A 14,883-nucleotide genomic window follows, 5' to 3' on the forward strand; every position below is an offset into this window, starting at 1 on the left:
AACTGTTCGAGCTCCTCGTGGGAGCACGAGGCGGCGCCGATACAGTCGTCAATGTAACGGAGGAAGAGGTGGGGTTTTTTGGCCAGTGTAGGTACGGAAGAGGGATTGTTCCACGTAACCTACAAAGAGGCAGGCGTAGCTTGGGCCCATGCAGGTACCCATGGCTACCCCCTTTGTCTGTAGGAAGTGGGAGGAATTGAAAGAGAAGTTGTTGAGGGTGAGGACGAGTTCGGCTAAGCGGATGAGGGTGTCAGTGGAGGGGGACTGGTCGGGCCTGTGGGACAGGAAGAAGCGGAGGGCCTTTAGGCCATCTGCATGGGGAATGCAGGTGTAGAGGGACTGGATGTCCATGGTAAAGATGAGGTGTTGGGGACCGGGGAATTGGAAGTTCTGGAGGAGGTGGAGGGCGTGGGTGGTGTCACGGACATAGGTAGGGAGTTCTTGGACCAAGGGGGAGAAAATGAAGTCCAGATAGTTGGAGATCAGTTCGGTGGGGCAGGAGCAGGCGGAGACAATGGGTCGACCAGGGCATTCAGGTTTGAGGATTTTGGGAAGGAGATAGAAGCGGGCAGTGCGAGGTTGGGGAACGATGAGGTTGGAGGCCGTGGGTGGGAGGTCACCTGAGGTGATGAGGTTGTGGATGGTTTGGTAGATGATGGTTCGGTGCACAGGGGTGGGGTCATGATCAAGGGGGCGGTAGGAGGAGGTGTCGGAGAGTTGGCGTCTGGCCTCGGCGATGTAGAGGTCAGTGCGCCATACTACAACTGCGCCTCCCTTGTCCGCGGGTTTTATGGTGAGGTTGGGATTGGAGCGGAGGGCTGCACGTTCTGCGGGGGAGAGGTTGGAGTGGGTGAGAGGGGTGGAGAGGTTGAGGCGATTGATGTCTCTACGGCAGTTGGAGATGAAGAGTTCGAGGGAGGCTAGGAGGCCTTGGGGTGGTGTCCAGGAGGACGGGGTGTGTTGGAAGTGGGAGAAGGGGTCAGTAGAGGGAGGGTTAGGTTCACGGTTGAAGGAGTAAGCGTGGAGGCGAAGGCGGCGGAAAAACTGCTCTATGTCCAAGCGTGAGCGGTATTCGTTGATCTGTGGGTGGAGGGGGACAAAGGTGAGCCCTTTACTGAGGACTGACCGTTCGTCCTCAGTAAGGGGGAGGTCTGGGAGGATGGTGAAGACTCGGCAGGGCTGGGTGCTGCTGTCTCCTCTGGAGCTACTGGCTGTGGAGGCTGTGGGCGGAGCGACGTCAGTGTTGGCTGTGGGCGGAGTTGCGTCAGCGGTGGGCGGAGTTGTGCCAGCGTCGGCGGTGGGCGGAGTTGCGCTGGCGGTGGGTGGAGTTGCGTCCGCGTCGGTGATGGGCGGAGTGGCGTCAGCGGTAGGAGGAGCGGGGTAGGCGGCGGCAGTAGCGGTGAAGGTGGTCGCGACTTCAGTGTCGGTGGCAATGGCAGCGATGGTGTTCGCTGTCCCAGAAGTGGGGAACCCGGCGGTGGCGGATGTGACGTCATCTGTGGGTTCCCCGATAGTGGCCTCGTGGCCAATGGCGGCGGGCATATTGTGGGTAAGGTCCTGGGTACGGCTGGGGATTTGGGGGGTGGAGGAAGCTCGTTTTGGGTGGTAGACACCAGTAAGTTTACTGTACTTACGGTTTTTAGTGTCCAATAAAGCTGAGTAGAATTGTGAGTTCAGGTTGTGGATCCTACGAAGAATAAAAAACAGGAGAGGTCCTTTGCAGGTCTGGGAGAGGGAGGCTCTGAGCTGGGGTAGGCTTGATTGTAGTGCCTGGAGATGCCGGCGCATTGCTGCAAGTGTGTGTTTCAGGAGTCGCAGGGAGAAACGCTTCTGAAGGATCTCAATGCCATGAGTGTAGATATTGTCACGGTTGGGGCCAAATTGGGAAGGCTTGAATGTGGATTGTAGTCCATTGGGGATGATCTGGTTCCGTAGGCAGGTGCTAAGAAAGGTGATGTGGCTGTAGTACCTGGTTTGCTTCAGGACATGGTCGAGCAGTTTCAGGGCCGAAGAGATTACGAGAGAGTTGCAGTGGGAGAGAGATCCCTTGAGGTTTGTCCGGCGGGAGGATGGTAACTTCTTCAGGCTAGGCATCCTTAGAAGAGGCTTCGCAGTGGGGTTAAAATTGAATCAGAGATAGTAGGAACTGCAGATGCTGGAGAATCCGAGACAACAAGGTGCAGGGCTGGATGAACACAGCAGGCCAAGCAGCATCATAGGAGCAGAGAGGCTGACGTTTCGAGCCTGGACCCTTCATCAGAAAAGGGGGAGGGGAAGGGGGTTCTGAAATAAATAGGGAGAGAGTGGGAGGCGGATAGAAGATGGATAGAGGAGAGGATAGGTGGAGAGGAAACAAACAGGTCGAAGAGGCAGGGATGGGGCCAGTAAAGGTGAGTGTCGGTGGGGAGTTAGGGAGGGGATAGGTCAGTCCAGGGAGGACAGAATTAGACCCTGTGTACAATCCACTGAGAAACAGAACCAGAAGTAATGCCAACCACCCCAGCAAACCGAGGCATATAAATAACAAGCAGGACAGAACACCGCACACTGATGGTTACCTCGCAGAGTGACAAAATATTTGCAACCAAGCCCACCAGCTCGGCGAGCATGTCTACCATCGCAAGTTGACCCTTGTAAGTTACATCCTGCACCTAGTCCACAAAGCATGATGAAACTGTTTTCTGATGTGGAACTGAATGATCCCGTTCCTTTCCACTGCTGGAGTTTACATGTGCTGCATACCTATTTTATTTATGTTTCTTATTACCATCCTTTGGCTCTACCACCAATAGTTTTGTTATTTTTTCTGTTTTTCACCCTATTACAGAGACTCCCTTTCAGTTATTTAAAACTAAATATATATCGACTCAAGTAGGCTGGAGGCGAAGGAGGGTTTATAACAGGGCAGGAAGACTGGGTTGAAGAGCCTATTAGCCTTCCCACTATGGTCTGTCCCCATCCGCCCCACCTCAATTAATTCCCTGCACCCAACGAAGACTCCTACCAATGGGAAGGAAGAGACTTGCCAAAGGAACCCTGCCTTTTTAAAGTAACTCCCCTATACCACTGTGCCAGGGATGCCCTGATTTATCCTGGAGATCCCAATCTACTTCTCTGTGTTCTGGGTTCCAGTGATGATCCTTCTCCCATGGCCCTTCTGCCAACAGTCTGTCAGATTGGGATTTAATCCTGTCAAGGCTGCTGGAAATTTGTTGTGGATGGGTCCACTCCCATGACTGTTAAATTCTGCCTATTAACTCGGTTTCTTCCTTGCCTGGTCTGATGAACATATCCAGCGTTTTCTGTTTTTATTTTAGTATAAAGCATCCTTAAGTTAAATATCACACACCCAAAACAAGATAAAGCCCATAACCAGCCCAACAATTATCCTTAAGCACTATTTCCTAAACTTTGTGTTCTCAGTGTGAAGTTTGTTGGCCAAATTATATGTTGAAAATTTAAGTTTGTCTGAAACTGAGACAATCGTATATAGGAAAGGATGAAGTTTCAATTGGGAGTGCAAATTTGGAAAATGGCCACTTTAGACTTAAAAAAAAAAGCCCAATTCTAATTCTGTGCTCATTAAACCGGTTTTGAATGAGCTAAAATCAGATCCTTAATTTTGGAATAGTGCACTGCTGTCCATTCTGACATTCCCATTATTCATTTCAGTCAATTTTGTTACCTCTTTGAATTAAATTTTAATGACATGTCCAAGAAAAGGGACAAATTCATAGTGACGGAGGCAGTCAAGGATGAAGAAACCAAAACAAGGTTGAAGTATATCTGGAAGGACTGATTGATTGCAAACTTGTATTTTATAACCTTGAAGATGTTAGGTGGAAAAGAAAGCAGGAATTTAAGTTGTGAGGTCCTGGGAAAGAATCAGAGAATAACAATTGGAAATTTTGATCAAGAAGAAAATTTAGATTACAAACCTTATATTTTGTGGTGCTTACATACAGAAAACCAATTATTTTAATAGATTTCAATTATTTTATCAATAAAGCACATACAGAGAGAATTAGGCATAAAATCCTAGATTCAATTCATAGGAAAAGGTTCTCCAGTTTGTTGCGTATTGTAAAATATGGATTATCCAATATATTTGAATAGATTGGAGGGGTTGATAAAATGTATGCCAATCAAGTCTTATTGCATGAGGGGAGATGAAGTGCTTATGTTTCAGTGTCCAAAATCTGATTAAAACATTGGCATTTCCTGCATGTAATGCTTATGCTAGAGTTTCTTTTCCTGTGTTTCTAGCCATTATTTTTGCTTACAACATTTTTTGTCTTTTCTTTCATATTTGTACCAGTCTGATTTCAAATCTATCCATTTACTCTGTCTACTATGTATCTACTCATCCAAAATGTTTCTGTTTCATTCCCTTAAGGCTGATTAATATTGCGTGTCAAAAAGTGTGCTTGTGAATAAGATTGTTAGTAATTCTGTTACTTTGTGTGATATTTCACCCTGTTGCCACAAATTTAACAGAAATCCTGTTTACAATAATAAAAGTGAATGTGAGTGCTTGGTTTTTATCCCTGGGCTACTTACACTCCAGCCCTGACGAATTGTACAAATGCACTGAATGTTAATATCCAATCGAAAAGCACCAGACACGTATTCATTCAACATCATCTAGGACAAAATTAATCAGCAATTAATTCTCCACCATCCAGGCACTCAGGTTTTAAAGTGTACTATCTATAGCATGCACTGCAGCAACTCTCAAATGCATATTTGACAAGACAATGAAAGCATGCAACCTCTATCAACTAAAGTTATAAGAGCTACATTATTGCTTCCCTGTTCCCCTCCAAGTCATGTGCCATCCTGTCTTGGGCTTCTATTTCTATTCCTATTTCTATTGTAGCAGGGTCAAAATCTTGGAATTCCTGAATTAAGAGCATTGTGAGAGTACCTTCATCATGTGGATTCATCATGTAATTCAGGATGAAGGCTCATTACCTTCAGAAGTGCAACTTGGGCCGGCTGATACATGCAGGCCTTGCTAATAATGCCCAGATCATAAGAATAAATGAATTAAAAGGAACATTTCTTGTGATCACTGTTGTTAAGGAGTAGAGACAAGAATTAGAAGCAGAACTAAGCTATTTGGCCCTTCAGCCTGCAGTGTTATTCAATAAGAGTCTAGGTGAGCTGATTGTGGCCTCAACTCCACCTCCCTGTCTATGCCATAACCCTTGACTCCCTTGTTAATCAAAAATCTAACTCCATCATGAATACATTCAATGACCTAGCCTTCACTGCTCTCTGAATTCCTCAGACTAATGTCTCTCAGAGAAAAAAAATCTCCTCATATCAGTCTTAAATGGGAGACCCATAGTTTTGTGCAATATCTACTAGTTCTGTATCTCATTTAAGGCCATCTGATAGGTCATCCAAAACTCTGCTGCCTGTATCTTAACTTGCAAGTCCCTTTATCTATCACACCTGTACTCAATAGTTTACATTGGCTCACAGTCAAGCAATGTCTTGATTTTAAAATTCTCATCCTTGTTTGCAAATCCCTCCAAGGCCTAATCCATCCCCATCTCTGCAATATCCTCCAGTCACACACCCCTTGGAAATGTCTGTGCTCCACTAATCCTGGTCTCTAGTACACCCAATTATATTTGCTCCTCTATTGGCAGTGGCCCCTTCAGTTACCAATGATGCAAACTCTAAAAAGCCCTCTCTACCCCTCTCTGCTTATCTGCTTACTTTCCTCCTTTAAAGCTGTCCTTAAACCTACTTCTTTGACCAAGATTTTGTCATCTGATCCCCCTAACATCACATGTTGTTTTAAATGCTCCTGTGAACATTTCATTACATTAAAGGTACTACATAAATATAAGTTGTTGTTGTTATCATACTTTTATGTTCTGCCCAAGCCGAGATTGATATGATTTTCAGCAGGTAGCAACACGAAACATGATGGAGCAATGAAAGTTGAGGTTTTCATAATTCTCCAGTGCATTGCGTCAATGTGCCTGGAATCTGTGGCACTCCGAGCCCATGAACCCATGTGGGTTAAACATGATTAGGACCCCAAATCTTGTTCAAATTTGAGAAATATTTCATAATGCTTGGAGCACCTGAATAGTGCTTCACACACTCAGTGGCTGTATGTTGTTATTTTCAAATGGTTGGTCCTTAACTTCACTCAAGTGAATTGCTACCAGTACTTTGTTTGCTTGTAACTTTAGATAATTATATTTCGTTTAGATAATCATATTTATTATTCCTATAGATAATTATATTTCATTCTTTTGTAGTAAATATTTTAATATTCTAAAGTCCTGCAACAATTCCTTTTCCTAAGGCAATGTAAATATTTTCTAAACAACTTGTTTGGAGATGTTAATTCTCACCTCTGAGCAGGTGGGGTCTGAATCTAGGCCTTCTGGTTCAGAGGTAGAAACACTACCATTGCACCACAAGAGCCTCAGGAGTAAAGTTGCCATAAATCTGGAGGACCATAGGACTCATTAGAGAGAGAAATTACTGGTGGGCAATTAACACGTCAGGTGAAGAGCGAAATTGAGAAGACAGGACTTTCATGGTAAGCACAACCAGGGCAGGAAATGAACCTGCACCATTGGTTTCTTTTTGTATTGCAAACCAGCTGTTCAGCCAACTGAGCTAACTGATCCCCACACCCTCTCATTTTATGTTAGGACTAACAACTCTTGATAAAGTGTTGACAAGTGAACACCAATGAATTTTAATCTGTTGATCTTAAATCATGGAATACAATGAGCTCCTTGCTTCGAGATTGCAAATCTGAAGCATTGTGTCCATAATTTTCCTGCCCTCCCCTCACAATCACAACCTGCATGTCTACGTACATTTGATATTGGAAAAAGCACAAGCCACACAATATGGCATTGGAATTAGGTATTATCTTACATTATATGGTGAAAAAAATTGTGTTATATAACACAGTGTCACATCCTAAGGATACGCCAAATCAAGATACAACCAATTAAATAGCTTTGAAGCACTAGCACTGTTGTTATGTCGGAATATGTTAAGTAGAACACATTTAATGATATGTTTACTGTGTTGTATGTCTATAAAAATTATTTGAGAAATATCAGAATAATATCTTAGATATTTATATTGTTTTATTATCCCATTGCCTTTTCTCTTTAAATACATTTACCATGTCTTTTTTTCCTTCAGCAATCAAGTGTAATTAATTCAGACATTATCTTAGATCTTCATCACTTGTAGTAAATTTGTAGTACAGCAGATGAAGGACTGAGATAGAAGAGCAAAACATCTTAAATCAATCTATCTTTCACCACAGTAAAGACAGATTAAACATCTTAAGCTTCTTTAACATACAAAGAAGTTGACTATTTAAACCTCTATTTCCATATTGGAATGTAAATGAATGATGCTTTAGATAAATTTATACAGACTCAATATTGTCCCATTGATTTTGCTTTTCAGAGGTTGGAAAGGTTAATTAGAATTCTTGCTGAGTTAAATGCTTTTAGTAATATAGTAATACACTGTAATCAATGTGATACATATTTATGTAATGGACATTAAAGCAATACAATTAATGTGTTTAATTTTAAATAATGAATCCATTGTTACCAGGTATGGCTGTTTGCTTTTTCCTGTTATTTAAAGATATTTAGACGTCTATTTGCAATGGATGAGTCCTTCAAAGCCTCTTTACTGAAGAATTGGCTGAATCTAAGATAAGACAAAGAATTGCAGATGCTGGAAATCTGAAACAAAAACAGAAATTACTGGAGAAACTCAACAGGTGTGGTAGCATTTGTGGCGAGAAAGCAAAAAACAGAATTCTGAAGAAGCACACTGGAGCTGGGATATTAATTTGTCTTTTCCTAACTTGCTGGGAGGGGTAAAATGATTCTCGGGAAAGGGAGTTAGTGAGGAAAGGGAAGGTACAGTCGCAAGGGCAAGGGGGTAACCCAGAAGTAAGTGCAGCATATCAGTTAGTGACTTTACAACCCAATCACTGCATTCCCATATTATTCTTGGCTTTTCTATTCAATTAGCTTGACTGGATGTGATGACAAGCTGCTAGAGTTGATTTCAACTCCATTATTTAAAGCAACATTAAAAACATGAAATCTGATAAATTCTGGAGTTGGGATTAGAAATAATTGATGGAACGGATTGCATGTATTCAAATGTTCCACCTTGTCTTACTGATGCCTCCATCAATGTGAAGTCAGGTGTTATAAGGATCCTCAGAGTGATGTTGTTTACTATTGATTGGAGGAGAAACCTGCCAGTAAAATGAAAAGTATGGTCAGACGTTATTAGTCAGGCAGGAGTGTGATCCCACATTCATGGACTCTGAACAGAAGTGGCGTTTTAATAATGTCAGAAGGATGGGAAAAGTGAGAACAGTGGCACTTTTAACTTTATTCCAATGTGTATATACCTCCTCATTCTGCCTTCTCAAACTTCAACACATCACTCCTCACATCAGTTTAGCTCACTGATACTCCCATCCCTCTCTGTGCATTAATGCTTACGATGCCTTCTGTCTATCCACCACCAACACATTCACGTTTTGTGCAATGTCATGCCTGTCCTTCATGGTAATGTCCATAAGTGCTCTTTGTTCATCCATTCAACTATACGATTCACTCCCTTGCTACGGAAGAGTAAATGGAGGTGAAAGAGAGGCATGGTACCAGACGGGGACCTCTAGCCATCTCACAACCAACAGATACGGAAGAGGTAGATCTGGACATTAGCAAAGCCTTGGTATGCTTGACTGCTGGAAAAGGGATCATCATACACTGACAGACTTAAATATCAGAGAATTCAATGCGTACAACACTGAATAATGTTGACCTGATTAAACAGGCTGTGAAATATGATCAGGTGTCTAATAACCAGTTAAAGCATTCCCACTTTGGCAGTTCTAATTCATGCCTTTAATCTCTCATAAAGTCATAAGGCATTCTGTAGGAAGTTATGGGTGAGGACATTGGTGACTTCTCAGAGGAGGTCTAAGATCTGTTGGTATACCATGCAAACAAGACAACAGCTCAGAAAGGATGATAGTTAAGTATTCACCTGGCAACTCGCACATCATAAATAAGCAAGAGAAGATGGTGGAGACAGGAAGAACACTGGATAATCTATGTCAGAGGCAACAGGATACTCCAAGCTCTGCATAGCTGAATGCAGATGCTGTTCCTCAGTGGATAATGCTACAGAATGCCCATAGTTTGTACAATGAACTGGCATATTGTACATGCTTGCAGAGAGATTGAAAGAATCCATCTTAAACATGAGTGATATGGTATCACAAGTCTTTGTGGTAATGTCTTTATCTGGGAGAAGAATGGCCATCTGCATAGAACATCAAACACAGCAATCAGACAACTGCAATTAGGCCACCATCAGTGGCCATCACAGCACAAGTGATATTTAAAGGTGGTACAAGTGTCTTACCTGCTAATTAGGGAGTTGGTGACCTTATGTTTCTTTCTTTGGGGAAGACCTGCTAGGCAGTGACAAGCCGTTACCAGAATCAATAACCCCAGGCTCAAAAATCCTGGCCCCTTAAGAGCTGATGACAGACACGAACAACTGTGCATTGCTTGCTACCATCACTGCGGAGCAGTGGCTTTGCTGGCAATACACTGACAAAAGGCCCACAATTGCCAAAGGACACAGACCTTAGATGAGTGATGACAGGGTGGGAGTTGCAAGATGAGATGAGTCATGGAATAGATGAAGAGAGTTGGAAGCAAAAGACAGGGCAGCTGCTCAGAGAAGGAATCCCCTTCCTGATGGCAGGTCTTTCACTCAGGCACTAACTGTCCTGAACAAAGGACCCCTGCTAAGAGTTTGCAAACAACGGTATCAGGGTTTTTTTTAAATTGGCATTCTCATATGACTAATCCTTCACCCACTGCTGCTGGTGAATACCAGTGGCACTGAGATAAGACCCATAAGTAGGCATTATTTGTTGGAACCTCCTTCTCTTCTGACTGATTAAGTGGAACTCTTCCTCTCCTCACCCGCCCACAATCCCAATCCCCACACCAATCTTGCTTCAGGATAGGAAATTAAATGTCGCCCTATGAATGTTACCATTAGTTTAACTAGAAATCTTGGCCTTGGTCACATCATCAGTCCACAACAATGTGCCATGTAATTTATTGCCAGCAGGGAAATACAACTGGGCTTTGAGAGAGTTAAAACAGGACATGGAGTGTGGGCTAGACTCAATGCCAACTTCTCCAGTGCCAATATGTGCCCCATAAGCAGTAATTTGGCTCAATAACTAAGTTTGTCACATATGCAGCCTTTGTTGAAACTCCCTCAGTCTCCAAAACCAGATGTCATCAGCCAAGAGCATCTTAGCAATCAGAGCAGGGATCTGAACAGCCTGCATCCATCTCTGCTGAAGCTAAAGAGCCACAGAGGTTATAATAAATAAAAGTGTCAGGAAGATAGAGAGAGAGAGAGAAAATCTGTACTTGCATAAATGTATTTACATGGGTATGTTAATGTTAGAATCTCAAGTTCCCATTTTAGTTTTTCGCCACATAAATAATATTTGTTTCCACAATTGTTTCTTGTTATTCATTTCTGTTGCTGTCTAGCAAGTGACCTTTTCATTTCTGATGAAAGGTAAGGCAAAAGTTGACACTAAGCAATGGTGAATATGATGCTTGCTTATTTGCAGGATTGTTTTGTGTTGGAAGTTGGCAGGAAGAGGACTTTATCTGGTTTATGGATAGATGGAACCTAAGTGAACCTTGCACCAATGAGGGCATCCTATGAAGTAATGTGCAACCTCATTGGTGCCTTGGCTTCATCACATTTCACCTAAGAATTATTTAAAGAGTTTCCATGCCAATGTTTCTCAAACTGTTCTCTGTTGTGACTCCATTCTAGTGCTTCACACTTTGTGTGACCACAGAGTGAAAATTGTAGGAGTGGGAGAGAGACGCTGAGCTGGTTATGAGTTAACCCAACCGGAACAATGAACAAATGAGACATACTGTTATTGATTTGTCTTGATATCTCAAAATGCACTGTCCAGTATGTTCATTTCCAAGTATTACTGGATTTATTGCATGATTTATTAGGATAGCATACCATAGCCTTGCAGGTTACACGGCTGGTGTAGACCCAAGTTCCTTCTGAATGAGTAAGAGTTTCTGCCTTAACCACCAATCTGGGTAGCAAATTCCAGACAGCCTTGGTGAAAATGTTTCTCCTTGCGTTCTCTCTAATCTTTCTAAATCTATCATCCAAAATGTGTGAGCCCAGGTAAATGACCTCCTTTTTTGAGATTCATTTAAATGTCTATGCACTTGCTAACCTGTGGAGTTGAAACACATTTTTTATTAAAAATGGAAAATTGTTCTTTTTTTCTGAAATTAACCATGTATTAATGAAATTATATTCTCAGAAATCAGATTTCAATCTCAGCTGTCTTTGGGATTTCATTAATTAGTCACTCATCATGGAGACTCCCACATTCTCTGTTTTATTCATTAAAGTAAGACTTTACCTTCAAGCAAACAGGCTGGCTAATTCTGTTTCACATATGTTCCTAAGCTGTTTTCTAAGAGGCGGGTAAAATAGCTGTCAGTGTACCCTGTTTCTTTCCCCTCCTGCTTCTTGCAGCTTGACTGTGACCATGTGGCAAGTCAAATTAGTCTTAAATTGATGCAGACAGTACACTGGTATATCAGCATGTTGCACCATCAGACTACCAAGACATTCCATTACAGTATATTTGGTCACTGTTTCTATTTTCATTTTTCAGTCTTTCATACCAGTTCTTGGTACAGGCCACTGTGCTGTCATTTGTCAAACTCTCTGTTCATTCATCTATACAAACTCAACATTGGGTCATTTGTGAAAATACATCTTTATTAGCCCTGCATTAGTATGGAGTCAAAAACATTTGAATTGTTTTACAGTTCCCTAAATATTAAACAATTCTTCCTGTTGATCAATAATCCCTTGAAAACCTAGTTCAGCAAGTGTAGACATATTAAAATACAAGTGTAAAGTCAAAGATGAAAAATTGGGTTTGACTCAAGGACCTATTCAGCTTTCTTAATGTTTAATAATTTACACAGAAACTAAACATATCATATTTTGCTTTTAATGCTATTTACATGTTCAAAATTTCTTTTATGGAACAGTGAATTAAGTAACTCTAAATAAAGCTTGTAATACTGTGCCTTTTATATCTTTCAGTTTTATCTGAAGAATCTGGATATAGCACGAAAAATTGTTTTTTTATTCCACATTCCCATTTCAGAGCACCACAACCTGAGGTAAAAGATGAATAAGACATTATTAGCTTATAAAATATAACAACATTGTAATTATTATTTGTACAACTTTTTAATTTGTGACGTTGTGACTGACTTGATTATGCTGTCTTATAATGTATAAATATAAGGGAATTAATAGGGCTGTAACAGGCCATTTTGTTTTAAATTGCTAACTTGTTTCTGGTGATCTGGCTGTTCCAATTTTCAGTGGTTTAGGTAGTGATCATTCATGCTGGAAAATGTCAGCAGCCTCAATAATATATTAAAGGAATAGATCAATTCAAGTGATATGGTTTACCAAGACAGTTTTCTCATCATTTAGTGCTGCTGAAGGGATGAGGTTGGTTAGCTCTGTTGGCTGCACAGCTGGCTTTCAATGCAGAACAAAGCTAACAGTATGGGTTCAAATCCTGTACTGGCTGAGGTTACCATGAAAGACTCTCTTTAACCTCTCTCTTCACCTGAGGTGTGTTGATCCTAAGATTAAAGCACCACCAGTTGTCCCTCTTTAATGGGAGGGCAGATTTAGGGTCTGGTAAGACTATGGCAATTTTACCATTGGATTAAAGGGCAGGGATGTATTTTAGTAGCTCCTTGGTGACAGGCTTTGGAGGGGCAGGTGGGAGGGCTGATAAGGATGACAGAGGAATATGGTGGGAGATGAAACCAATTCCCACTTCCATGGCATATTGCCAATGTTGTGGCCACTGAAGAAAATACATGTTTAATAGAATGCTACCTCTTTCCCCACTACTGTTTATTGGCACAGAGAGACTGCCTGTGAGGAGCCCTCTTATTGGCCGCTCCGCAGACCACAGATGGCCCTGTGACGAAGGTACCACCACTAAAATAAGCCACCCTCCCCCCAAACCACTCACCACCATACTTGATTGCCAGGGTCTGCCTGCCCTGTCCTAGCTTGCTGAAGAGAATGAACTTCATCTTTGAAGGTGCCTCAGCACGCATATACACTCTTCCCATTCCTGCAGCCTTGGAAATGCAACCACTAATGTTGGTGCAGCAGGGGTGAGGCTGAGCAGCTGGCCCACTGATTCATTTGGCAGTTCTGGAAGGCAGCCTTTCATCCACTATTGGCGTTGGTTCTGCCACAGCAAAGTACTATCCCAGGTCCTGCCGCCTCTTGGTGCAGGGTTGGCTCCCTTTTTCTTTCCTGGTGGTAAGTAACAAACAGCTCAAATGGTTCAGTCCAGAGAGTCACAGTATGGCAGGAAAAGGAAACAAGAAAACAGAAAATTCTGGAAATACTCCACATGTTTGGCAGTGTCTGTGGGGAGAGAAACAGATTTCAGATTTAGTGTTTCAGATTGTGACTTTTCATCAGTTCTGAAACCTGAAAGGTTAACTCTGTTTAGCTTTCCACAAATGCCATCAGACCTGCTGAGTATTTCTAGAATTTTCAGTTTTTATTTCAGATTTTCAGGATCCACAGAATTTTGCTTGGAGGAATAAAAGTTGAGAAAAAAAAAGTGTTGAACCAATGAAAGATGAAACATGAGAAAGTAATTAAGTCATTTTGTGAAATGTGTTTGCTTCGGTAAAACTCAGTTCTCAAAGAGGAGCTGCGACTATTTTCAAGACTGGTAATGCAGTCAGAGTGAGAATATGTTTGGGAAGCACTAGACTAACTCCAACCAGAGGTGATTTTGAATATATATGTAGGGTCTCACAGGAGCTAATGATTACCCCTTCATGGCAACAATAGTCCAGGAACTGGATATGCTGGGAATTCCTGTGAGAGTTTGTAATGGAAAGAGCCACTACCAGTCCAATGAGAACAACCTATATATGTTTGACACATATGTTTCATTAGGTAATTTAAAACAGAGGGATTGCTTTAGCTTTAAACACAGACACTGAAATCTTTTAGGCACCTTTTCCGCCATTATGTAAATACCAAAATGTTGTTTAGGAGACAGTAAAGTGAAGCTGTAGAGATGAGTGCCACTTCCAAATCGGAAATCTGACATTATTCTAATGGAGGAATATTTCAAAATTGCATTCCAATTCAAATTGACTTATTGGTTTAAAAAAGTGACAGTATAGACCCATAGAGGGCCAATTTGTGTTTTTTTCTGTTATGCCTTTGTGTTTTGTGTGTTGGAAGTGAATTACTATCTGCAGGAATTGCTAGCACAGGCATCCCCAGTGACCTAGTAAAATTGTCTCTGTTTGAGTTCTCTGGCATTCTGCTGAAATAAGGAACAGATATGCAATATTTTCCTGGTGGCCCTGATTGCAGTTTCCCCTACTCAGGGAATTTGTCAGTTTTAATAAGGCTCTGGGACATGCTAATTTTAAGGACCAATTTCATGAGAGTGTTCATTCCCAAATAGCTATAATGCATCATACCTGCTCATTTCGGAAAAGACACCAGAGGAAACCAGCTTTTTAGTTTATTATTTCCCCAATCTAGTCGCTGAATAGTCCACTAAAAAAAGCTGTTCTTGAGCCCATGGGAATCGATTACTTCTTAAAAGTGGATATCAGAGTCTGATTTAGCTTTAGAGTCTGATTCAGCTTAGTCCGACTTCAGTTTCCATTT

The 14,883-nt window shown here is 41.9% G+C and overlaps 1 protein-coding gene across 1 annotated transcript in view; it reads left to right on the top strand.

Moving 5' to 3' along the window:
• Window positions 1-12,335, top strand: part of LOC109937647 — a 103,685-nt gene extending 91,350 nt beyond the window's left edge. Inside the window, exon 4 of the mRNA XM_048609183.1 lies at window positions 12,241-12,335. Coding sequence (XP_048465140.1) covers window positions 12,241-12,335 — 95 coding nt within the window. The remainder of the gene's footprint in view (window positions 1-12,240) is intronic.
• The last annotated feature ends 2,548 nt before the right edge of the window (window positions 12,336-14,883 follow it).

Source organism: Rhincodon typus, chromosome 20, assembly GCF_021869965.1.
Source record: "Rhincodon typus isolate 14 chromosome 20, sRhiTyp1.1, whole genome shotgun sequence".
NCBI lineage: Eukaryota > Metazoa > Chordata > Chondrichthyes > Orectolobiformes > Rhincodontidae > Rhincodon > Rhincodon typus.